The sequence below is a fragment of the Panicum hallii genome, chromosome 7 (assembly GCF_002211085.1).
Source record: "Panicum hallii strain FIL2 chromosome 7, PHallii_v3.1, whole genome shotgun sequence".
In the NCBI taxonomy this organism is placed as follows: domain Eukaryota; kingdom Viridiplantae; phylum Streptophyta; class Magnoliopsida; order Poales; family Poaceae; genus Panicum; species Panicum hallii.
Genome location: NC_038048.1, coordinates 35,447,960 through 35,470,514, shown reverse-complemented (window position 1 = coordinate 35,470,514; position 22,555 = coordinate 35,447,960). Strand labels below are relative to the sequence as shown.

The 22,555-nt window shown below is 49.1% G+C and overlaps 6 protein-coding genes across 11 annotated transcripts; 4 read left to right on the top strand and 2 right to left on the bottom strand.

Annotated features, from left to right (window-relative positions):
* The first annotated feature begins 411 nt into the window (after window positions 1-411).
* Window positions 412-3,295, top strand: LOC112899144 (pentatricopeptide repeat-containing protein At3g26540). Its single transcript, XM_025967492.1, has one exon. It carries the CDS (start codon window positions 441-443, stop codon window positions 2,583-2,585), a length of 2,145 nt encoding a protein of 714 aa, XP_025823277.1. The 5' UTR covers window positions 412-440; the 3' UTR covers window positions 2,586-3,295.
* A 277-nt stretch (window positions 3,296-3,572) lies between these two features.
* On the top strand, window positions 3,573-6,205 carry LOC112899145 (pentatricopeptide repeat-containing protein At2g13600). Of its 2 annotated transcripts, none has more exons than XM_025967493.1 (2): window positions 3,573-5,977; window positions 6,080-6,205. In XM_025967493.1, exon 1 carries the CDS (start codon window positions 3,583-3,585, stop codon window positions 5,644-5,646), a length of 2,064 nt encoding a protein of 687 aa, XP_025823278.1. In that variant the 5' UTR covers window positions 3,573-3,582; the 3' UTR covers window positions 5,647-5,977; window positions 6,080-6,205. The 2 variants fall into 2 exon arrangements, with proteins under 2 accessions (XP_025823278.1, XP_025823279.1); XM_025967494.1 differs by having other exon boundaries at window positions 6,077-6,186.
* Window positions 6,003-8,971, top strand: LOC112899146 (protein disulfide isomerase-like 1-2). Its single transcript, XM_025967495.1, has 10 exons — window positions 6,003-6,220; window positions 6,306-6,336; window positions 6,454-6,741; window positions 6,839-7,027; window positions 7,106-7,231; window positions 7,436-7,573; window positions 7,658-7,774; window positions 7,884-8,001; window positions 8,149-8,261; window positions 8,360-8,971. The coding sequence occupies exons 1-10, from the start codon at window positions 6,033-6,035 to the stop codon at window positions 8,618-8,620; spliced, it is 1,569 nt and encodes a 522-aa protein (XP_025823280.1). The 5' UTR covers window positions 6,003-6,032; the 3' UTR covers window positions 8,621-8,971.
* Window positions 8,972-9,342: 371 nt separating this feature from the next.
* On the top strand, window positions 9,343-12,174 carry LOC112899143 (acyl-coenzyme A thioesterase 13-like). The gene is made up of 3 exons (XM_025967491.1): window positions 9,343-9,654; window positions 9,772-9,915; window positions 11,744-12,174. Exons 1-3 carry the CDS (start codon window positions 9,478-9,480, stop codon window positions 11,885-11,887), a joined length of 465 nt encoding a protein of 154 aa, XP_025823276.1. The 5' UTR covers window positions 9,343-9,477; the 3' UTR covers window positions 11,888-12,174.
* On the bottom strand, window positions 11,929-15,156 carry LOC112899142. Of its 5 annotated transcripts, none has more exons than XR_003230008.1 (3): window positions 13,694-15,156; window positions 13,606-13,649; window positions 11,929-13,529 (listed from the first exon to the last, which is right to left on the bottom strand). XR_003230008.1 is itself a non-coding variant. In XM_025967489.1 (2 exons), exon 1 carries the CDS (start codon window positions 14,293-14,295, stop codon window positions 13,714-13,716), a length of 582 nt encoding a protein of 193 aa, XP_025823274.1. In that variant the 5' UTR covers window positions 14,296-15,155; the 3' UTR covers window positions 11,929-13,649; window positions 13,694-13,713. The 5 variants fall into 5 exon arrangements, 1 of the variants encoding a protein (XP_025823274.1); XR_003230007.1 differs by having other exon boundaries at window positions 11,929-12,220; XR_003230006.1 differs by having other exon boundaries at window positions 11,929-12,220; window positions 13,606-15,156.
* Window positions 15,157-16,179: 1,023 nt separating this feature from the next.
* On the bottom strand, window positions 16,180-21,086 carry LOC112900259 (ultraviolet-B receptor UVR8). The gene is made up of 11 exons (XM_025969052.1): window positions 20,505-21,086; window positions 20,051-20,384; window positions 19,812-19,893; window positions 19,294-19,449; window positions 18,299-18,472; window positions 17,854-17,925; window positions 17,382-17,453; window positions 17,100-17,218; window positions 16,892-16,977; window positions 16,760-16,812; window positions 16,180-16,634 (listed from the first exon to the last, which is right to left on the bottom strand). Exons 1-11 carry the CDS (start codon window positions 20,590-20,592, stop codon window positions 16,542-16,544), a joined length of 1,329 nt encoding a protein of 442 aa, XP_025824837.1. The 5' UTR covers window positions 20,593-21,086; the 3' UTR covers window positions 16,180-16,541.
* Between the last annotated feature and the right edge of the window lie 1,469 nt (window positions 21,087-22,555).

Here is a 22,555-nt window from a genome sequence, read left to right as displayed (position 1 = left end):
CAGCATCAACTAAATTTATCAAAAATTATAATATATCTATAACACCGAATAAATACATTATCAATACACATTTTATGATGTAATGAGGCTATATGATGGTGTATTTTTCTATAAATGATCAAATTAAATAATTTAACTTAGGATGAAATTAAATTCTTACATTTGGAGTGGAGAGAGTATTTGTGAAGGAAAAAAAACTATTTTAGAACTTGGTACCTTTGATCCTAAATAATGTTGTTTGATCCTAAATGATTTTCTCTTCAAGCATTTTCTTTTCGCAGAACTACCCAAAGCAATAACAACAACGAAAATAGTTTCTTTTAGTGCAAAAAAAACTGAAAATAGCTTGTGGGCCTAAATTCTGGTTAAAACCTACAAGCTCAATTTAGGCCCCCAATCCGCGTAGACCAACCCCTCTCCTCCTTCCCCTTCCCGCCACCATGGCGGCCGCCTCCGCCGCGGCCGCCTCAACCGTGTCCGCGATCTCCAACCACGTTGCCGCCGGGCACCTTTTCGCTGCCATCGACGCCCTCCCGGCGTGCTTTAGCTCCTCCTTGCTCCCGGCCTCGCTTTACACCTCGCTCCTCAGCCTGGCCACCTCCCGCCGCTCCCTCGCTGCCGCCCGCCGCGTCGCCTCCCACCTGGCCTCCTCTTCGTCATCTGTCCCTTCCACCTCGCGCTCATCCATTCCAACCTTCCTCTTCAACCGCGCCATCGAGTCGCTCGCTGCCTGCGGCAGCCTCGCCGACGCGCGGGAGCTGTTCGACGCAATGCCGCGCCGGGACGGCGGTTCTTGGAACGCCATCATCTCCGCCGCGTCCCGCGCCGGGAACCCGGCAGAGGCGTTATCCCTCTTCGCCCACATGAGCTCTGTTGGCATTCGCCCCAAGGACGTCACACTGGCATCAGTGCTTGCCTGTTGTGCTGAGTGCCTTGACCTGCGTGGTGCACAGCAGCTCCACGGTCATATCGCGAAGAGGGACTTTCAGTCCAACGTGATTCTAGGCACGGCACTAGTTGATGTGTACGGAAAGTGCCTCGTGCTTGCTGATGCAAAGCGGGCATTTGATGGCATACTGCAACCTAATGACATTTCATGGAATGTAATAATAAGGAGATATCTTCTCGCTGGGATGGGCGACATGGCAGTTCAGATGTTCTTCAGGATGGTACGGGCTGGAGTTAGGCCACTGGTTTATACTGTCACACATGCAATGCTTGCTTGCCGGGATAACTGTGCACTTAGAGAAGGGAGGTGCATACATAACTTTGTGCTCCGACATGGGTATGAGCACCACGTACATGTGCGCAGCTCAGTCGTAGACATGTACGCAAAGTGTGGCGACGTTGATGCAGCGCAAAGGCTCTTCAACCTGGCACCAATGAAGGACGTGGTGATGTCCACTTCAATTGTGTCAGGATTGGCTGCTTGTGGGAGGATTGCTGATGCAAAGCGGGTGTTTGATAGCATGGAAGAACACAATTTGGTATCCTGGAATGCAATGTTGACCGGCCATGTCAGGTCCATGGATCTGACTGGTGCTTTAGATTTGTTCCAGCAGATGAGGCAGGAGACAAAAGAGCTTGATGCTGTTACACTTGGATCTGTGCTCAATGCCTGTACAGGCCTTCTTGACCTCGGGAAAGGTGAGGAGCTCCACGCGTTCGCTTTCAAGTGTGGTTTGTTCAGTTATCCGTTTTTGATGAATGCACTTGTGAGGATGTATTCCAAATGTGGATGCTTGAGGAGTGCAGAACAGCTTCTTCTATTTGACATGGGGTCACAGAGAGACCGATACTCCTGGAACTCACTGATCTCAGGTTACGAACGTCACTCCATGAGTGAAGCAGCTCTGCATGCTTTACGTGAGATGCAATCCGAGGCAATACCTAGCCAGTCCACGTTCAGCTCTGCGCTTGCAGCCTGTGCAAACATATTTCTGCTTAAGCATGGGAAGCAGATTCATGCATACATTATCAGAAACGGGTATGAGATTGATGATATACTGCGAAGTGCACTGGTTGATATGTATTCCAAGTGTAGGCTGTTTGATTACTCCACCAGGGTCTTTGAGTCGGGATTATCTCAGGACGTTATCCTGTGGAATTCTATGATCTTTGGATGTGCTTACAATAGTAAAGGTGACTATGGGCTTGAATTGTTTGATGAAATGCGGAAGAAGGGGATTAGGCCTGACTCTGTCACTTTCCTTGGTGCTCTGGTTTCATGTATCTGTGAGGGGCATGTTGGAATGGGGAGGAGTTATTTCACTCTGATGACTGATGAGTATAGCATCATCCCTCGCATGGAGCACTATGAGTGCATGATCGAACTGTTGGGGAAGCATGGATACATGGTTGAGCTAGAGGATTTCGTGGATCATATGCCCTTCGAACCAACAACTGCTATGTGGCTCAGGATCTTCGACTGCTGCAGGGAATACAGGAACAGAAAATTAGGGGAGAGGGCTGCTCAGCGCATCAACGAAAGCAATCCCCTGACTCCAGTTAGATTTGTGGAGTCTGCTCCTGACTATGAGTGCAGTGACAGTGATGATGTTGATGAGTCCATGCCATTCTCCTAGGCGGACAAAATTGGTGAGGATCAAAATTCAAACTGTGAGCCATGAGACTGATTTTTCTGTGGCTGAGTCGCTGAGAAGCTAAATTGGCAATCTATTAGAAGTCATATACTTGAATATGACCCTTTAGCTGCCTTTAAGCTGCTAGGATCACCGTTGAGGATACCCTGCTAAGGAAGGCATTCAAGCTGAATGCTGAGCTCATATTCTGATTGACTGATAATTGATGCCTATCGAGGCTCCAAATCTTCCTCTGCTGTCCTGTGGGTTCGAGTCGGGTCACAATGTAGTTAACAAGTGTGAAATCACATAGCACTGAATTTCCCAATTCCAGGCTTCACATTCAGCAACTCATCTGCACCTCGACTTAAGTAAGACTACCGCCCTCGAGTTGAAGCTTGCTCTACAATGAGAACTCTCGGAGAGCAAATGGCAGTCCTTCAGAGGTAGGAAGATGCCGAGGCAGTTGTCTGACGCCTTACTGTTGGTCTATGCTTATGCGTAGCTTTTTTTTTTTAAAAAAGTACAGTTGGCACCTTGTATCTGGTGCCCTGCATGTCAACTGTAAATATCTTTGCTCCCTCTATAGAAAGAGTAACTGCTGTTCCGAACGCTGAATCTCTGCATAAAGCGGAAAGGATTGTAATATGCTATGCAAGATTTATCTGAAACCCCCAAATACAGTAATGTTAACATGGATGATGAGATTAATAGAATGGTTTACGGCAAGGAACATTCTCTGTTCAATCCATTCTGCAATTGTCTGAAAATGCAGCGTGAATCTGTGATGCTTTCATAAGCGCATTTGGAAACTGAATATTCTTTTGAGTAGTGTTCTAACGCAAGATGTGACAAGGTTCTCCAGCCGCTCTGCTTCTTTCGCGCCTTTAGCTCTCAAGATCGCAACTAATCCTGGCCGTTCATTTCGTCTTGGACACCTGATCTCCGTCCATACGCGGGTCTTAGCGTCTTACGACTTCACCGCGCGCCTCTTGGTGGCATGGCGCGACATCTCCACGGCGGCCACGAGCTCGTCGCGCACCTCCGCGCGTCCGCGCCACTGGCCGACCTCCTCCGCTCCGCGCCGAGCCTCCCCGCCGCCCGAGCCCCGCACGCGCGCGTCCTCAAATCTCCATTCGTCGGCGAGACGTTCCTGCTCAACACGCTCGTCTCCGCGTACGCGCGGCTCGGCCGCCTCCGCGACGCCCGCAGGGTGTTCGACGGGATACCGCTCCCGAACACCTTCTCCTATAATGCGCTCCTCTCGGCGTACGCGCGCCTAGGCCGTCCGGACGAAGTGCGCGCGGTGTTCGATGCTATCCCGGACCCTGACCAGTGCTCCTACAATGCCGTCGTCGCGGCGCTCGCGCGGCACGGGCGCGGGCATGCTGGGGACGCGCTCTGGTTCCTGGCCACCATGCACGCCGACGACTTCGTGCTCAACGCCTACTCCTTCGCCAGCGCGCTGTGCGCCTGCGCCGCGGAGAAGGACCCGCGGACCGGGGAGCAGGTGCACGGGCTCGTCGCCAAGTCGCCGCACGCGGAGGACGTGCGCATCGGGAGCGCGCTCGTGGACATGTACGCGAAGTGCGAGCGCCCGGAGGATGCGCGCAGGGTGTTCGACGCAATGCCAGAGCGGAACGTTGTTTCCTGGAACAGCTTGATCTCTTGCTACGAGCAGAACGGTCCCGTGGGCGAGGCTCTCGTTGTGTTTGTCGAGATGATGGGTGCGGGTTTCATTCCTGATGAGGTGACGCTCGCGAGCGTTGTGAGCGCATGTGCAGGCCTCGCCGCAGAGAGGGAAGGACGTCAGGTCCATGCCCGTGTGGTCAAGTGCAATAGGTTTAGGGAGGATATGGTGTTGAACAATGCTCTGGTGGACATGTATGCAAAGTGTGGCAGGACATGCGAAGCAAGGACTGTCTTTGATTCCATGGCTTCCAGGAGTGTCGTGTCTGAAACATCCATGCTCACAGGGTATGCAAAGTCTGCAAATGTGGAAGGTGCTCAGGTAGTATTCTCGCAGATGGTTGAGAAGAATGTCATTGCTTGGAACGTGCTAATTGCAGCGTATGCACAGAATGGTGAGGAGGAGGAAGCGCTTAGGCTCTTCGTCAGGCTGAAAAGGGAGTCAGTTTGGCCAACACATTATACTTATGGAAATGTTCTCAATGCGTGTGGGAATATTGCTGATCTTCAGCTTGGTCAGCAAGCTCATGCTCATGTCCTCAAGGAAGGTTTCCGCTTCGACTTTGGGCCAGAGTCTGATGTGTTTGTTGGGAACTCCCTTGTAGACATGTACCTGAAGACAGGCTCCATCGACGATGGTGCAAAAGTTTTCGAGAGAATGGCTGCAAGAGATAATGTGTCCTGGAATGCGATGATTGTTGGTTATGCACAGAATGGCCGTGCAAGAGATGCATTGCAACTTTTTGAGAGAATGCTGTGCAGCAAAGAGAGCCCGGACTCTGTCACGATGATTGGGGTTTTGTCAGCCTGTGGCCATTCTGGATTAGTTGAGGAGGGCAGGAGATACTTTCAGTCCATGACTGAGGATCATGGGATTACTCCATCCCGAGATCACTACACATGCATGATTGACTTGCTTGGTCGTGCCGGTCATCTCAAAGAAGTCGAGGAGCTCATAAAGAACATGCCAATGGAACCTGACTCTGTGCTCTTGGCTTCACTGCTAGGTGCTTGCAGACTGCATAAGAACGTTGAGTTGGGGGAATGGGCTGCTGGAAAATTGTTTGAGATTGATCCTGAGAACTCTGGACCCTATGTTCTTCTCTCCAATATGTATGCTGAGATGGGGAAATGGACAGAGGTATTTAGAGTGAGGAGATCCATGAAGGACAGGGGTGTCAGTAAGCAGCCTGGTTGTAGTTGGATTGAGATAGGCAGGAAAATGAATGTGTTTCTGGCACGAGATAATCGACATCTGTGCAGGAATGAGATACATGATACCTTAAGAATCATTCAGATGGAGATGAGCAGGATGAGTACAGATGCTGAAATTGCTAATTGCTTGACTAATTACTGCTCTGAAGCCTGTGGCTAGAATTGAAAGTCAGATGGCTTCTGAAGTCGGTGTTGACAACTTGATATTATATTGTTGATGGTCTGTTGGCCGTAGCCTCATTGGTTGCTTCTGTGGACTCAGAAAGTTGAAATGCCACTTGCACACAAAGCTTTTTGTAATGTCAATATTAGTAGCATTTACCTGAAAGTTTACAAGAACACACGAAAAAAAAGGAGGTGAATGAAAAAGTCTCACTAATGTCTTTTGGAAGCAAAGTTCAGAAACATGGAGTCACAGAGAAGTGAGCAAACAAAATTCCCATTGACTTCCTCGAGATCCCTGCAAGTGGAACACGCCTTGGCCCCTTCAGGTATATTAACTCAGGTTCTACCCTCTGCCAGGCACTTTTAGTTGCAGCTTAAGCGATGACCGTCTCCCTTGTGCTCCCGTTTACCCTCCTTCTCGCCAGCAGTTTCCTCCTCTCCGGACCCTCCTTTGCCGAGCCAGAGGCTGCCGTGGAGCTGGGAGAGGCAGTCCTGACGCTTGATGCCGGCAACTTCTCGGAGGTGGTGGCCAAGCACCATTTCATCGTCGTCGAGTTCTACGCGCCGTGGTAAGGACAGCTCACTCATTCCCACAGTTGCCATCTGTCCCAACTCCCGCACAGTGGCTAACTGGCAAGTGTCAACTACCCGCAGGTGTGGCCACTGCAACCAACTCGCTCCAGAGGTAATAACCCACTGCTCCCTACAGACGTGCCACTGAGCTAGACTGCCAGTCCTGCCCTCGACGATGCAACGCAGACAGATGTGCGTTTTAATTTGTTTTTGTCATGTCCATGAGCAGTACGAGAAGGCAGCCGCTGTTCTGAGGAAGCACGGCCCGCCAGTGGTGCTTGCGAAGGTGGACGCGTACGACGAAAGGAACAAGGAGATCAAGGACAAGTACCAGGTCCACGCATACCCCACCATCAAGATCATAGAGAACGAAGGGAACAACGTGCGTGGTTATGGTGGTCCGAGGGATGCAGGTGGCATCGTGGAGTACCTCAAGAAGCAGGTCGGCCCGGCTTCCATCGAGCTCAGATCGGCGGAGGAGGCCGCTCACGCCATTGGTGACAAGGGGGTGGTTCTTGTAGGTTTTCCCACTGTTATGAATGTCCATTGTTTCTTGAATACCTTGAGAATGGTGGATGTGAATGCGATGCATGCATGTGAACATTTTGTTGCAGGTAGGAGTTTTCCCCAAGTTTGCCGGTGTGGATTATGATAATTTTATGGCCGTGGCAGAGAAGAAGCGGTCAGATTATGATTTCTTTCACACGTCAGACGCTGGTATTCTGCCGCGTGGTGATCAGGCCATCAAGGGCCCTGTTATTCGTCTCTTTAAACCATTTGACGAGCTCTTTGTTGATTCTCAGGTATATTCCTTTTTCATGTGATATATTCGAGCCTGAGTAACACACTAGCAATATAACACCAGTCTTGATCTTTGCCAGGATTTTGATAAGGATGCTCTTGAAAAATTCATTGAGGTGTCTGGTTTCCCTACTGTAGTTACATTCGATGCTGATCCAACCAACCATAAGTTTCTTGAGAGATACTACAGCACTCCTAGTGCCAAAGTGAGTTGACACAACCGTGATTACGTTCTATTTATGCTTTCAGAATTTGAGTGGAAGAGGGAAGTATTGGTCATTCCTTTACCTCTGCATTAGTAATGGGATGTTATTCACATTGGACTGGCATTTCACCTGATATGACTGCACACCTATTTTTCAAACTTGATGAAAGCATGAAGTACCATAATTTGAAATATTGTTGTACAGGCGATGCTCTTCTTGAACTTCAGTGACAACAGAATCGAGGCCTTCAAGAGTCAGATTCAAGATGCAGCTAAGAAATTCAGTGCAAATAACATAAGTTTTCTAATTGGTGATGTTGAAGCCGCTGACCGTGCCTTCCAGGTTGTTATTTGTAGTTTCTCTGAGCACTGTTTGTCATAAATTTACCTTTAGATGCCTAACAAGCTTCCATGGAAATGCTTTCAGTACTTTGGGCTCAAAGAGAACGATGTGCCCCTCCTTTTTGTGATCGCACAGGGTGGGAAATATCTCAATCCAACTATTGACCCTGATCAAGTTATACCCTGGTTGAAGCAGTACATAGTGAGGCCTTTTCTACTTTACTATGTCGCTTAGTTACTAAGCTGTTTCACAGTACTTTGTTGTCAAATAATTTCCAACTCACTGTTCTTTCTTCTTTTTGCTCATGTAGTATGGAAACTTGATGCCTTATGTTAAGTCAGAGCCAATCCCAAAGGTGAATGACCAACCTGTTAAGGTTGTTGTGGCTGACAGCATCGACGACATTGTTTTCAACTCTGGCAAAAATGGTTAGTTCTTCTCATTTCCACGGTTGTCTGAGTAATATGTACCCCATAGCTCAATATGATTATATTAGTGGTTACAATCAGATTTGAGTTAAGTTTGCATTGAACTTGTTTTATGACTTCATGCTTGACATGACCTTTTCTTCACAGTACTGCTCGAGTTTTATGCTCCTTGGTGTGGCCATTGCCGGAAGCTGGCCCCGATCTTGGAGGAAGTTGCAGTCTCAATGCAAGACGACGAAGACGTCGTCATTGCAAAGATGGTAATTTCTCAAGCCACCGCCCTCCTCTTTTGTGGTGTGATATGATCATGCTTCCACCAGGCCATACACACATCCGTTAATCCTTTTGGTTTTCTCAGGATGGCACTGCAAACGATATCCCTACCGACTTTGCGGTCGAGGGGTACCCCACGATCTACTTCTATTCGACCACCGGGGACCTCTATTCGTACAACGGCGGGAGGACGGCCGAGGACATCATCAGTTTCATCAAGAAGCACAAGGGCCCAGAAGCTGGTGCAGCGGAGGAAGTGACACAGACGGGTGCCGGTGCTGTACAAGAGGACATCACACCTTCATCGCCGTCTGAAGACTCAGAACTTCTGAAAGACGAGCTCTAACAAAGACACCGTACTTATCTTTTTGTCGTTCAGTAACTCCTCGATCTGTTCTACGTCTTTTGCTCAGAAGCATCTCGAGTGCAGTAAACCGGGAAGCGCTCTGCAGACCACAGATTACTCTGATCAAATGTTCAGATCAGTTTGTGTTATCGTGTAGTGAAACTCATACGAGGTTCAGAGACAAGAGTTTCAGTTGTTAGTTGGCAGAAATTGTTCTGGAAGCCGTTTGTCCCAGATTGTCACTGCTAAATGTATTAAGGCCATTAGTTGTTCGTCTTGAAATTTGCTGTCGTTCGTGAGTCGTAATTCATAATAACAATACTTAATTGAATAAGGCCATTGCAGTCCCTAGTCCGGATTCTGTTGTTTGTGGTGCCCAATTCAAGCAAATAGAGGTTTCTGAGTTTCTGTTACTTTTTTTTTTTGAAACGAGTTTCTCTGTTACTTGTGATTGCCGTTATTATGCTGTTACAATCTTTTATTCAGCATGCGAAAATGGGATATCATGAGGATTGCAATTGTAAATACAGGTCTCCAGAAGCACATGGAACGTTGGATCAAAAATCAACGCCCATCATGCACCACCTGTACAATTTTCTTTTTTTTTTGCGAAACCTGTACAATTTTTTTTAATAAATAAAGGAAGGAGAGTCGCTTGCGGGTCCCACTACCAGATATCCGTTCGTAGGCATAAAAAAGATACCCGTTCGTAGTCCCACCTGTCAGTCTAGGCAAACCCAAGCTACGCCGCCTCCATTCGTCTTGTCTGCCTGCCGAGGGGAGGGGGAACTACAGCGCCCGTTTTGCCTGCCTGGTGGTGCGACCTCCCCCCTCGCCGGCCCGGCGCGCCGCCGACCATGGACCCGGACGCGGTGCGGCGAAGCCTCGAGCCCACCGCATCCGCGGAGGAAATCACGGGCTCCACCCCAGCCCGCCTCCATTTCTACGACCCCTTCGTCCTCAGCGGCGTCAGCATCGAGTCCGCCGAGCACGGCCGCCTCCTCTGCTCCTTCGTCGTCGCCCCGCGCCACGCCGTAAGCCACGATCCCTCCTCCCTCCCGACGAAACCCCTAGGGACTCCTTAGCTCTTTAGACCTGTGTGGCGCTTCGGCTCCGAATTCCCAACCGGTTGTGTTTGTGTGGCTTTGCAGAGCCCCGCGGGGTACCTCCGCAGCGGCGTCACGGCGACGCTCGCCGACCAGCTGGGGTCCGCCGTCTTCTTCTGCAGCGGGCTCCGCAGTAGCGGGGTCTCCGTGGAGATCAGCGTCTCCTTTGTCGACGCGGCTACTGTCGGGGTGAGACCGGCTCTCTCTTTCTCTCGGTTCGCATTTCGGGCTGTGTTTTATTATGGTATCAACAAATTTTGAGCTCAGGGGTTCGTAATTTATGATTAAACTGGAGCTTTTGTGCACTTGTGCTGCTAGTGCTAGAATTGGGCAACCCGGGAATCCAATTTGCTAAAGAAGGTCTTTCAAAAAAAAATGCTGAGGCAATTGGGTTCGTTGTCAGTGATTGCTCTCCGATACTCTGAAGGCCTATTGGGAATAATTAGTACAGTTCTACCGCTTGCTGTTGTGCATAGCTATCACTAAGTTGCAGGATTGGATCTCAACGGCACCCTGATAGTTGTCATGCTATTCCTCAGTGATTGAGATCTGCTCTGCAATATTTACTACTGGCTACTAGTCAATGTGCTGTATTGTCAAGTTGTTGGCAGATAAGTAGGAGTGAGCTGGGATTAGGTGCTGAAATTGCTTCAAACTTGATGGAAGTTGTTGGATTTATGCTTTTATTGTTTCCCGGCAACCTGAAATAATTTTGTATTTCTCTCTTAAGTAGGGGTGCCTTCTGTGGTTATTGTAGTGAAAGTTCTTTGATTGATTATGGTGTAGCAAAAAAAATCAATATATGATCTTCTGTACCTGTTCTAGAATATTTGAAATATTCATCATAACTAATTTCAGAACGTAAGAAACTGTGTTTTAGTTCAATTTTATGACAGGTTGTTTAGACAGGGCACTTTTAAATCCTAATTCATTTATCTGTCTTTCTTACTCTGTTCATTTTTAGTAGTCATGTTAGGATTTTGAAAAATCAAGTTTCACATTTTTGACCAATCTTTCAAAAAGTATGTTTTGACCAACAATTAGTCAGATTATATGCATGCTTAGTGTACAGAAGTTATATGAATAGATTCACATTTCAAATATCTTTTAATATGATGTGGATTTTGTAGCAGTTGATATTTTTTATGAGAAATTTGTTTTCAAAGTACACCTCCAAAGACCCTTTTCAAATTATAATGCACCTACTAAAAACGAACAGAGGGAGTATGCTACAAAACATCCTTGAATGTGATTAAGAAATATTCCCTATGTATGTTGAATAAACAACTCAACACAGATAACTTTATACTTGACCTGTTATTGACTTTTGTGCTCAGGTATAACACATGTGCCTTCTGCCAGGCCAATGCCATTAGGGCTAATATTGTTTCTTTCGAATAGATAAATACCCATTCTATTCAGATTCTTCTTGAAGCTTCAGTGTTGCTTCATGGTCCTCTAGAAAGTTGGAATGTGATATTTTCATGAGATAAAACAGTAAACATGGCATGACAACAGATTGATGGACAAGATAAAATGGTTCCTTAATTGTTTCTTACCTTTAGCAACTTAGTTTTTTTTCTTACCAGAAATATCAATGTGTTATCTATAACTATAAGCAGAAAAGATGGTTGAATAAATGGATCGCATTCGCTCTATTCATTTTCCACTGTTGTCAATTCTGACTTCTGAGTGGAGTCTGTTGTCTATAACATGATTATTGACCAGTGTATGACTGTATTGCTTTATATCTGGAAAAATGTCTGGTCGTTATAATAAACAAAATAACCATCTCAGTAGTTGATACTTATTAAGAAACGAGATTGAAAATATGCTGATATAGGTTGATAGTCCTTAGGTTGTTTTGCTGGAAGTTAGACAAAAATGAAGCCAGCTTCAGCTAGCTCCCTGTCAAATTAGTTCCAGTGAAGCTAGATTAATTTTGATTTTTTGTTGTTTTCACGCTTCTTTACAAAGTTCTTTGACATACTTTCAACCTTTTGGGTTAATTGTCCAGGAAGAAATAGAGGTTGAGGGAAAGTTGTTGCGTGCTGGAAAATCCGTTGGTGTCGTCTCAGTCGATTTCAGGAAGAAAATGACAGGAAAGTTGATGGCACAGGCCCGTCATACCAAGTATCTTGCTGTGTCAAGCAAATTGTGAGGCTCCCATTCTGCTAACAAGATAATAAGATATCAACATGATTGCGGCCAAACTCTCCAATCTCCATTACTGTGCCATTATTACTCGTCAACAATCATACAATGCTTGTGGTCTATCTTCTTTTAGGGAAAAAAAATAGAATGCTGTATCTATTAGAAATTCGTGTATCAAGGGTGGTCTGTCATCTATGATCAGAATATATATTTCGACGAGGATTGTGGGCTGTAACTTCACAGGAAACACAGTAAACCATCCACAATTCATATTCAACTCCACGGTCCCCTTAACTCTTGTTGCATTGGTGTGGTCTGTCATCATCTTCGGATATTCTCTCTGTAAAAAATGGGATCAGAGCCGCATTAGTCTTTTATCGGCATAAAAGGTGAAGATATTTAATGTGGGTGTTGTGTACTACATTGGCCTAAGATAGTTGGTGAAAGTAGGCCCAGCTGCCATCACGCTGTGTTTATGAGTGTACAACAAACCCTAGGTCCTTATGGGCTGTCTGCTGTCTGATCTGTTGTTAGTTGACCCCAATTTGTTATTGAGTTATGGTAGGATTCCAACATAATTCGCAAATTGTCCCTTTCATCCCTATGCTCGTGCAGTTTTTTAATTTGTGGGGACAAAACTGTCCATTTCATTGCTGTGATGAAGTTTGTAATGCCTGACCCCAATGCTAGTACGCTACTATCTCCATCCCAAATTACAATTCGTTTTATCTTTTCTATTTATCTTTTCTAGATACATATATTTGCAATGCATTTTGATGTGCATTATATCTACGTATGTAGCAAAAGCTATGTATCTAAAAAAACTAAAATAAATTGTAATTTGGGACGGAGGGGTACTTTGCAGAAATCAGAAGCTGCCGTTAATGGTTGTCAAAATCGCGATTCTATAGTATGATTTTGAGTCTTTACAATCTAGATTAGGAGCGCTGATTCGACGATTTAACCAATAGAATTACATTTCTACAATTTTATGCTTAAGATCTTATCATTTACCATATTACCTTCATTACGATATTATCTAGAGACCTTGGATTTGATTGGAAATACACGATTATGGCAACGTTTATGCTAGTGGGACGATACAGTTGTTAAAAGATGCTATTCTCCCACTCTTTACACAACCGTATGCTCCCTTTTTCGGTCAAGAGGTTTCCATGGGAGCACAGCAGCAGGGTTTTACTGTTCTGAGAGGTAGTAGGGCAGAGGTTGGATGTCCCCGTCCGTGGTCTCTTTATGCCTTTAGTACGAGCTAATCCCCTTGTCCTTATGTGAGCCGCCCCAACAAACACACGCATCCTCCCAAGTAAAACAGCACGAGGACCTTTCGTCCCCACGAACCCACACCAAAACATTTTGTCCTGGTAAAGCCGTGCACCTTTCGTTCTTCAGATCCGAAGGTACGATATCATGGGTCGCATGACATCGTCTCGTGACTGATGGGCGCGATGGAGAAGGATTCAAGTTGCACGGGCATTGCCTTTTTTACTATTTTTTTAACATTTATTCTATTGAATTGGTAGAGTGATAGATGATCCATGGAGAAATGGAGTGACAGTGGAAGAATGAGATGGAGTGACATTGCTATGGACATGGACTGGTTTTGATTTCTCTGTATCTGCTGATGAACCCTAATTACAGAGTCAAGAACAAATCTCGATCATTAATTGCTTTTATGTCTGATGGAGCGGTGTATAATTTACTTACGGATGCGCGGCTGTTCTTGCATCAGAACCATGCATGCATGGTTCTTGGACAGGCTCACCTCACCAGGCACCGCTCATGGAAGCAGTTCCGCTGCAAGAAACACGTGCGTCAGCGCGCCCTGGTGGTCGAGCGCTGCCTGGCGACGGAGATGGTCTTGTCGATGACGAAGAGCCTCCGGAAGATCCTCATGAGCAGCACCCAGGACCCCGCGCGGCGGCGGTAGTGCCTCGCCCCGCCGGCGGCCCTGGACGAGGGCCGCAGCACGGGCGCGCACCCGACGCGGCCCGCGGGCTCCGACCCCGCGTCCGACGGCGACGACGGCTCCGACCACGGGCCCGCCTCCAGCACCAGCAGCCCCTCGCCGCGCTCCCGCCAGGAACCGCCCCGCCCCCGCGCCCGGCGCCGCGCCAGCGCCAGCTCCTCGTTGAAGTCCTCCCACAGCAGGTCCATCCTGTCCTCCACCTCCGCCGCCGCCGCAGCCGACGCCGCGTCGTCACCTCCCGCACCCGCCCCCGCCTTCATTTCCGGCGCCCGCGGCCCTTCTTCCGCCATGGCGTCGGCGGCAGCGGCGGGAGGAGAGGGAGGGAGCCGGGGAGGCAACGCGGCCGCGAAGCGGGGGAACGGGATCTCCTCTGGCGCCGTCGTCGTGGCCGCGGCTGCCGTGGTGGTGGCGGGGAAGGCGAAGTCCATTCTTAACGCTCGCCGATCGATCGGTAGCCGGCCAGGCCAGCAGCCAGCTAGAGACGACGTCGGTCGCTCGCTGCTGCCGGATATCAATGCGCTCCTCCCTTGGGTGAAGCCCCAGCCAGTAGGTGGCGCTGTACCCCTGGCTGGTCCCGTGCAGTCTGCTTCCTCGGTCGCTCCGGCGGTACGGAGGCGCCGTATGTGCAGCCCGGATCGACCGGGCCGTGCCGTCCTGTCGTCGCGGTGATTCTGCCGCTGTGTCGGCTACCGAGAAGAATCACTGCGCCTGTGTGGCGGCGTCCCTGACACGTGGAGATGCGTATCTCGGCAGCGGCGTGCGTCGGGTTAGAATAGAACAGATCAGATGAAATAGATCCAGCCATCGTGTCCGTCTGGGCGTGCGGATCGATCTGCCTGCCGACAGGAGGGCGCGTCCACCCATAGTCGCCCGGGTCCGCCGCTCGCAACAGGCGTCAGCGATCGGCCGGCCGGGACCAAAGCGCCCGCGCGCGCGCAGGTGCGGGACTCCATCGGCTCGGTTTCGGCGGCGTCAGCTGGCCCGGTGCTCCGGTCACGGTCCGGCGGGCGCGCAGAGAGGGATCGTTTTCCGGTAGCCACGCCGGCGCGGGGCCCGGGTGCGGGTGGGCGAGCCCGGCGAGCGTCTCCCGCTCGCGTCCCGTTCGAGGGCGCGGCGCGATCCCGGCGGCCGGCCCCGCGAGCTGGACGTGCGGGGCGGCGCGCGGCTGTCTCTGCCACTGACGCCTGATGGATGGATCGGCGCGTGGCGAGCCTGGCTGACAGCTTCGGCCGTTTCTGCGGCCTGACGCGGCCAGGTCACCCACCCTGGGCTGGTGTCGCCGTCCAGTCAAGGCGCTGGTTACGGGACTCCGCTCGCCTCACACGTACGCAGCCCGGCTGCGCAGGCGGGCAGCGGCCGATCGGGCCGTAGCCTGCCGAGGTGTCAGGCCTGGCCGTCGAGGTGTGGGGCACGGTGCCGGTGCGCCCGGGACGTACACGGCTGCTGCTGATGTGATGCTCTCCCTCTGTGCTACACCACCAACCAGCTAGGCGCCGACGACGACGACGCGCGCCAAGCGCCACGCGGAAACCGCCTGGCGAACGGCCGACGGGCGAAACGCGTCGTGCCCAGGCCAACAACCGACGGGCCGGGCAGTCCCCTGCCCCCCTCCGGCGCCTGGGCCGCTTCTCTCTCCGCGGCAGCTGTACAGCGGACCAAGCCCAATCACATCTGCGGCAGCAAAAGGGACGAAGCGGAGGAGAGGACTCGCCAAGTGATTCTACTACTTTGGTGGGCGACGAGGAAATGGAAGCGCCAAATCATTAGAATTCAGAGGCGTGATCCTTTGATCGCCATGGTGTCAGTAGTGGATGCCGCTTCCATCACCCCGTATTGTTTCACATCTAAGTATTAGTTTAGCAATCCTAAGGCTAATCCCAGTGCAAGTTTTATAGAGATTTTATACGCATTAAATACAGTGACACATCGGCATTTGTGATGACATGACAAGATAATTACGAAGAAAGAGAGAAAAGGAGTTTTATCAAGATGAAACTGTGTATACGCTATTTCCAAAACTATGAAACTTGATGAAACTTGCATTGGGGGCAGTTTCATTTCATGCAATTACGCCCAATCACATGCCTCAGCGTTAAATGTTATGGCTAGTGTATAAAATCGTGAAATGAAACTTTGCATTAGAGGATCTTGTTTCATTCGTAGACTCAAATGTACTTAAATGATATAGCACTCTATAAAATCGTGCAATAAAATTCTGCCCTGGAATAACCTAATGCTTCTTGCACTGAGAAAAAGAAAATACCATGGCTTGGCTGGCAATAACTCATCAGCAACTTGTGAACAAACGAGAATGAAGCCGGCGCTTACCGCACCCTCCATGGAATGTCAAAGTCTCAAAGATCCGAAACACATCAGAACAGCAGAGTGCAGGCCCGATTTCGCTAGGCACACCTCAACGAGGCGAATCACACATCTCATTGCTGCGAGGCAACGGCACCATCTCATCAGAGTTCTTAACACCAGGAGAGACAACGTCACCATCCCAGGTCTCAACAGCAGGAGGTTCGCGGATAGAGAGAAAGAGAGAGATAGAGAGATCACTTGGGCTGAACGGGATGCACAAAATCGGACACCGCTGGACGGGAACAGCGGAGACTAAGGGCACCAGTTCTTCCTTTATAGTGTACTAGGGTTAAGGGAGGGGATGGTGGAGCTACGACTGCACGCGCATCCTCTTCACATCGTTCTCCGGCACGTTCGCGTCCGCCCCGTTGCCGCGCGCGGTGCCTTCGCCTGATTTGGGAACCTGCACATGAACACAAGAGGAACCTCGGCTCAGAAACAATAACAATGCAAGTGAATTGGAGTTCCTCCAAAGAATTTGGCTGCGAGTAATTCGCGTCGAAATGAGCACGAGTGAACTGAACTCACGTTTTCATCAGGGACTATAGCGTATCTCTCTGATGGGGAGACCCAAACTTTGGCTGGAACACAGAGAGCAGACACGTCAGCCGCCTGTCTGTAGAAGCATCCGTAGCTACTAGAGCACGATGTGATACGAACCTGTGAATGGAGCTGCTGTGGATGACTCTAACTTCTTGCAGCCAGAACCGTCTGGGCTTAAGGCGTCAATCAGCACCGGTGTGTTCCTTCAGGATGGTACACGTTCAATAAATTGTTAGCTCAGAAGATTGTAGATAGCAGAGATAAGATATCGAGTTTCTTAAAAAGATATGACATACTGAGCAGGTGCACTAGATAAGAACACCACCTGTCAACTATTTCTCCATTGCCAAGCTGTCCGCTAGTACCCCTTCCCCAGGAGAAAACATTTTTCTTTTCAGAAAGGGCAAGCGTATGTCTCCATCCACAAGCAACTTGGGAAATTTTCTGCAGAAACCACAGTAATAAATGGAAGTTGGCAATCTCCACTCACATGAATATATGAACGACCACTATTATTGTGGCTGAGACTTTTTGTGATACATGTACTACATGGATCATTTAGTTGAGCACAAGTTCAGCATAAAACCCTCCCACAAACATGCCATACCTGTTCCTCTGGAAAATGAACCTGTACTGGGGAACAATGATCATCATTGTTGCCAACTCCAACTTGTCCAAACTGCAGGCTCAAAATATGAGACACAATCAGTGTAAAAAAAAAAGGATAGGAAAAACCGACATGGACAAGTGAAAATAAAAAACAACAGAGCTGGACCTCAAGCAAAGCTCAGTAACAAAATAGAGCTGAGCACAACATATGACTAGAGTAGTGAAACGGACATGCTGAACACAAGCTCAGTACCAAAACTCATCATGGCAACTATCACCATATGTATGTAAAGCAGCTATACATGTGCATACAAAAAAAACGCTTTACTTATCGGCACCAGAGATCTATTGCTAAATGTTTGCCTATTTTTATTCATCGACAAAAGTATATAATAGAATCTTGCTTGTGCAGTTTGAATCAAACAGTAATTATGGGGCACAAAAGGAAGTACAGGCACTAAGATAATGACCTTGTTCCACCCCCACCCGTAAAGCTTTCCCTCCAATGTAAGTGCCATTGTATGCCTCCAACCACCTGAAATCTGAATCAGCAGAATGCAAGTATATAAACCTTTCTTCCAAAGCTCAAATAGTAATCAAGATTTGAAGAAGACTTGACAATATGCTAATTTAGTTAGACAGGGAGAATTGACATTTTATTAGCTAAGTAGGAGTAACATATGATAGGTTTTTATTTTTTGGGGAGACTTCCTAATTTTTTTTATATAAAAGAACGTTTAGCCTATAGACAACATGTAAAAAAGTGCATTCTTCAAGTTTCCAGCATAAGTTATGTCTATGTCTGCCTATGCTGCAAGCAATATCTTTCTAAAGCCGACAAAAGGGAAAACTAAGTGTGTGATTGTATTAACCCTTCATGAAACCATGTCTGAGAATGTAGCTATGAGCTTTTACCTGGGATATAGTGCTGTCTTTCAAAGCTTCGAGTTTATGTGGAACTAAATGATCTTCAAAATCACCATGTCCCAGTTGACCATATTTGCTCCAACCGTAAGTGTACATAGTACCAGAGTCAGAAACAGTAATGGTATGGCGCCATCCACATGCAACAAGCACCATCTTCTCACCCTACAAAAAGGCAAAACATAAGAATATAGAACAACCTGGAATAACAACAAAGAGAAACAATATTAAAAGAAAAACCATATACGAGAACAGAACCTAATAACCACATCCTCGTGAAAGTAACCCTAACTTATCGAAAGAATTAGTAAGATCAAGCTGCAGGGGAAACTGAATCTGAGATAAGTTTGCTAAGATTTATTTCACATAGCGAGTGATAAATATCTATTTACTAATTAGCTTGTCTTAAGCGCCATATATTTAAAACCAGAGAGAGTACATATTAGAGTAAGGAACAATCTTTTCAGTAACAATGGGACCGGTAAATCAGATATTTAACATCTGTTATGTGCTTGGATGATGGCACATTAGTGTTTTACTTTGTCAGGACTGGAAAAGGTAAATTGGTAGTACTCCATGCTTATATTTCAAAGATATATAATTTGGATAAAGTCTAGACAAGAACAAAGACCTTGGATTAATCAGCTAAAAGAACTCCATCTACTTTGGTGGTTTCTATCATGAAAAAAAGATTGGCTTCCGAGGTTGATTTTTGTTGAGGGATGTTTCAAGCTGACAACATGGATCCAGAAAGGAAATGAATAACTCACAGCTGAATATATGCCCAGCGGACATGTCTCAGGGATCAAGTAAAGAATAATGAGTGTATTTTGATTTGCAACAGTCCAAGATGGAATGATCAATTTTCATGCAGTATTGTCTTTCAAAACTTCATGCAGTAGCAAGTGCTAAAGGTGTTAGTTGAACATCAGTTGAGTGGACATGTTGCTTTTAAACTAAAAGGGCGAGCCAATTAGATGATTTACCTCCACAGAAGATACTTTTTCCGGAAGCAGACGATCATTACGGTCCCCAAGACCTAGGTTTCCATATCGACCCCAACCCCATCCATAGAGGTCGCCATCTTCAGTTACTGCAGCAGTATGTTCGGCACCGGCAGCAATCATTTTCACACAAACACCCTACAAACATATGACCAAAAGCACTTAACTGCATCGCACCGGACATTGACAAATGGTGATAGTTCTCCTCCAGAAGGAACAAGATGTAACGGGCGAGGGCCAATGTTCACATCACCATTACTGGTGAACATAGTGACAGCACAGCTATGGTGTACCTCATGATTATAGCTAATATACTGTTGCACATCTAGTAAGATATGAATCTGACACTTCAACCCATAGTCATGATTTACATAAACATGATATGCGCAAAATCCGCTGATTGAACAAGTGTCGAAGTGCAATAAGGTAGTCCAAAAACTCTTCCTAGTATGATGTAGATCTCCCTATATGAAGATTTTGGCATATAGTACTTTTTTTACCTCAAAAGCCTGAATCTTCTGTGGGAGCAGCGAGTCTTCAGTAGTTCCAAGGCCTAGCTGTCCATTTTGGTTACGGCCCCAACTGCAAATAAACAAATATAAGGATCACATAATAAAGAATCGCAAGTGCAAAACTCAGATAGAGCAACAGAGAATACTATGATGTGAAGCTCGATAGCACTGATTATCAAATAATTTCTCAAACATTCCCAGCGGTTTAACGGGTAGTGGCCGTCTACCTCTGCACTTCTCCGGCCATGGTGACGGCGAGACAATGGCTGTCCCCGCAGGCAATCTGCTTGATCTTGAGCCCCTGCAGCGCCTTGACCGGCTGGGGCGTGAAGACGTCGGTGGAGTTGCCATGCCCCAGCCTCCCGAAGTCCCCCCACCCCCAGCTGTAGACCTGCAGCTCCTCCTCGGAGTAAGCGGTGGTGTGGTCGGCGCCGCAGATGACCGACGTGATCCCGGGCGCGTCGAAGCCGCTCAGCACCGTGGGCACGAGGCGGTCCTCCGCGTCGCCGTGCCCGAGCTGCCCGTCCTCGCCCCTGCCCCACGAGCACAGCGCATTGCCCGCTGGCAAGCAGACACAGAAAAAAAAATGGCAGGCACGGCCACTTGTCAGCGGAAAGCACAATCAAAGCGACCCCCACAGCCGTGCTCGACGAAATGCGCAGGGTAGGCGGCCTGGCTTACTGAGGAGCGCGATGGAGTGGCTGGCGCCGGCGGAGACGAGCACGACGGCCGGCGGCGGCGCGTCGGGGGCGGCCATGACCGAGTCCATCTCCTCGACGGGGCCGGCCGCCAGCCACCAACCACCAGCAGGAACGAGAGCGCGCGGCGCGTGGACGGACTGAAGCGCCCCCGGTCCCGCCGCCAATCGCACGGAGCCGGAGCGCGACGGCGAGCGGCGGAGGAAGCGACGGAAGGCACGACGGGGTGGGGTGCGCGACCGGGACGCGGGGGGGATTTAAGCCTAAGCGGGCGGAGACGAGAGACGGGCGCGGCGGCCGCGATGGGATGGGCGACCTGCCGTATTAATGGCTAGCGTACAAGCACCCCCACGTGACGCCGCACGCCCTGTCGTGCCCGCGCCGCTGCGTCAAGCACTGGCGCTCGCTCGCTCGCTCGAGCCGGTGGGGGTTAAGCTCGCTGATTAGCGCGCCATTAAGGGCGGAGCCGAGGGGGAGGTGGACGACGACGACCCCGGTTTCCCGCCGCCCCGTGCTCGCCCGCGGCAGTCCGGGTACCTCACCGACGCGTGGGCCCTCGTTTCGTCGGACCCACTTCGTCAGCGGATGGGTGCGGGGAGGGTTCGAGGGGTTTGGAGGCCGGGGGACGGCGGGAGAGGAGGGCCACTCGTTGTGCTCCCGGAGCGAAGAGACCAGAGCGCGCGACGTCGCCTTCGCCAACTTATCTGAGTTTTTTAACTAGGGGACGTTCTCCGGCCGGGTGTTTTCATTCTCAGAGAAAACGGCTCGAGACCGCATCGGTTTTCCGGCTGGGGCTTCCGCGCCCAGGAGCTGTGGTGTGGGACTCGGGCAGGACCTGGATCTCATGATGGCTGATGGTTGCAGTGTTCCGTTTGTTGCATGGACATGGTGATCACGCACTGAAAAAAGGGGGGGGGACACTGGATTGTCGAAGGGTATACTCCCTGGCACAACTCCGCTACGGCCATCGTGGTCCTTCCTCCCATTTCCAACTCGAATTCCGTGGTCTCCTAGCCAGAAGTCAGTCAGTCAGAGCATATGACTTTCTGGCAGTTTGACAAAAAGTCTGTCACAGCCTCATGGATCAGGAGAAAACCAACGGCTCGTCAGAGAGGGATAAAAAAATCAGGTACACCTTGTTAGAAAGATACTACTCGCTTTTTTAACTTTTAACCGTGTATATGATGCGTCTTTGACAGTTTAACCGTGTACTTAAAAAAGAATCAGGTCAAGTGCTTTACCATTCATTATTGGGGAGAAGAAGATGAGAGCACGTGTTCCAGCCCTTGCTGGCGGAGCTCTCAAAGGCGCCCCCTGCTTAATGACACTGCGCGTAGGAGGGATGTGCATGATCTGTGGACGTGGACCGCACCGTAGCGTGCTCGACTGGTCGTCAGGATGAACAATGCGAGCGCTCTTGATTGGTTCCAACTTCCAACGGGACGTACAGGGCAGACTGCAGAGGGCCATGTAGCGGCTGGTTAACAAGTCCACATGCGAATAGGACGACAAGGATGGCCGACCGTGGCACCTTGTGATCAACATTGACCGTGCACTAATGAAGCGTCGCCACACCAATGCTAGGACACCAAGCGGTGGCGTAACGGCCAGCTTCAGATGTACTACTAGAAGTCAATAGCCACTGATGAGCTTAGATGTGTACTAGGAGTCTATAGCAACTGATGAGCTTAGATGTTACTACTAGCAGTTGAGCAGTAGCAGGGGGCACCTCTGCCACGACTCGGCCGGGTGGCATACAGGCGAACGAAGTTTTTGGTGCAGGGATGAGGGCAGCAGCTCATCCAGCTAGACCCCGTTTCCTGGGCTGGAGAAGCTGCCTCCCGCAGGAGACGCCGAGAGCCTAGAAACAAGGCTCCGGTGTCCGGTGGCCTGGACTGTAGCCCCATCATGCTTTGACTACTAACACATGTCGAGGTAGGGCAGCCTCACAGGCGCAGCTCGCAGGTGTGCTGCTTATCAGTGATGACCTCCCGGGTCCTCGACCATCACTCGCTCCTGCCTCTATGAATGTTG

Excerpts from the sequence above, each read along its gene's own strand:
- LOC112899144 (XM_025967492.1), top strand. The coding sequence starts at position 441 with ATGGCGGCCGCCTCCGCCGCGGCCGCCTCAACCGTGTCCGCGATCTCC.
- LOC112900259 (XM_025969052.1), bottom strand. The coding sequence starts at position 20,592 with ATGGACTCGGTCATGGCCGCCCCCGACGCGCCGCCGCCGGCCGTCGTG. Across the intron at positions 19,450-19,811 it reads AGAAGATTCAGGCTTTTGAG|GGTGTTTGTGTGAAAATGAT; the intron begins GTAAAAAAAGTA and ends ATATGTTTGTAG. Across the intron at positions 18,473-19,293 it reads AAAAAGTATCTTCTGTGGAG|GGTGAGAAGATGGTGCTTGT; the intron begins GTAAATCATCTA and ends GCCTTTTTGTAG.
- LOC112899143 (XM_025967491.1), top strand. The coding sequence starts at position 9,478 with ATGGACCCGGACGCGGTGCGGCGAAGCCTCGAGCCCACCGCATCCGCG. Across the intron at positions 9,655-9,771 it reads TCGTCGCCCCGCGCCACGCC|AGCCCCGCGGGGTACCTCCG; the intron begins GTAAGCCACGAT and ends GTGGCTTTGCAG. Across the intron at positions 9,916-11,743 it reads TCGACGCGGCTACTGTCGGG|GAAGAAATAGAGGTTGAGGG; the intron begins GTGAGACCGGCT and ends TTAATTGTCCAG.
- LOC112899146 (XM_025967495.1), top strand. The coding sequence starts at position 6,033 with ATGACCGTCTCCCTTGTGCTCCCGTTTACCCTCCTTCTCGCCAGCAGT. Across the intron at positions 6,221-6,305 it reads GTCGAGTTCTACGCGCCGTG|GTGTGGCCACTGCAACCAAC; the intron begins GTAAGGACAGCT and ends AACTACCCGCAG. Across the intron at positions 8,002-8,148 it reads TTTCAACTCTGGCAAAAATG|TACTGCTCGAGTTTTATGCT; the intron begins GTTAGTTCTTCT and ends TTTTCTTCACAG.
- LOC112899145 (XM_025967493.1), top strand. The coding sequence starts at position 3,583 with ATGGCGCGACATCTCCACGGCGGCCACGAGCTCGTCGCGCACCTCCGC.
- LOC112899142 (XM_025967489.1), bottom strand. The coding sequence starts at position 14,295 with ATGGACTTCGCCTTCCCCGCCACCACCACGGCAGCCGCGGCCACGACG.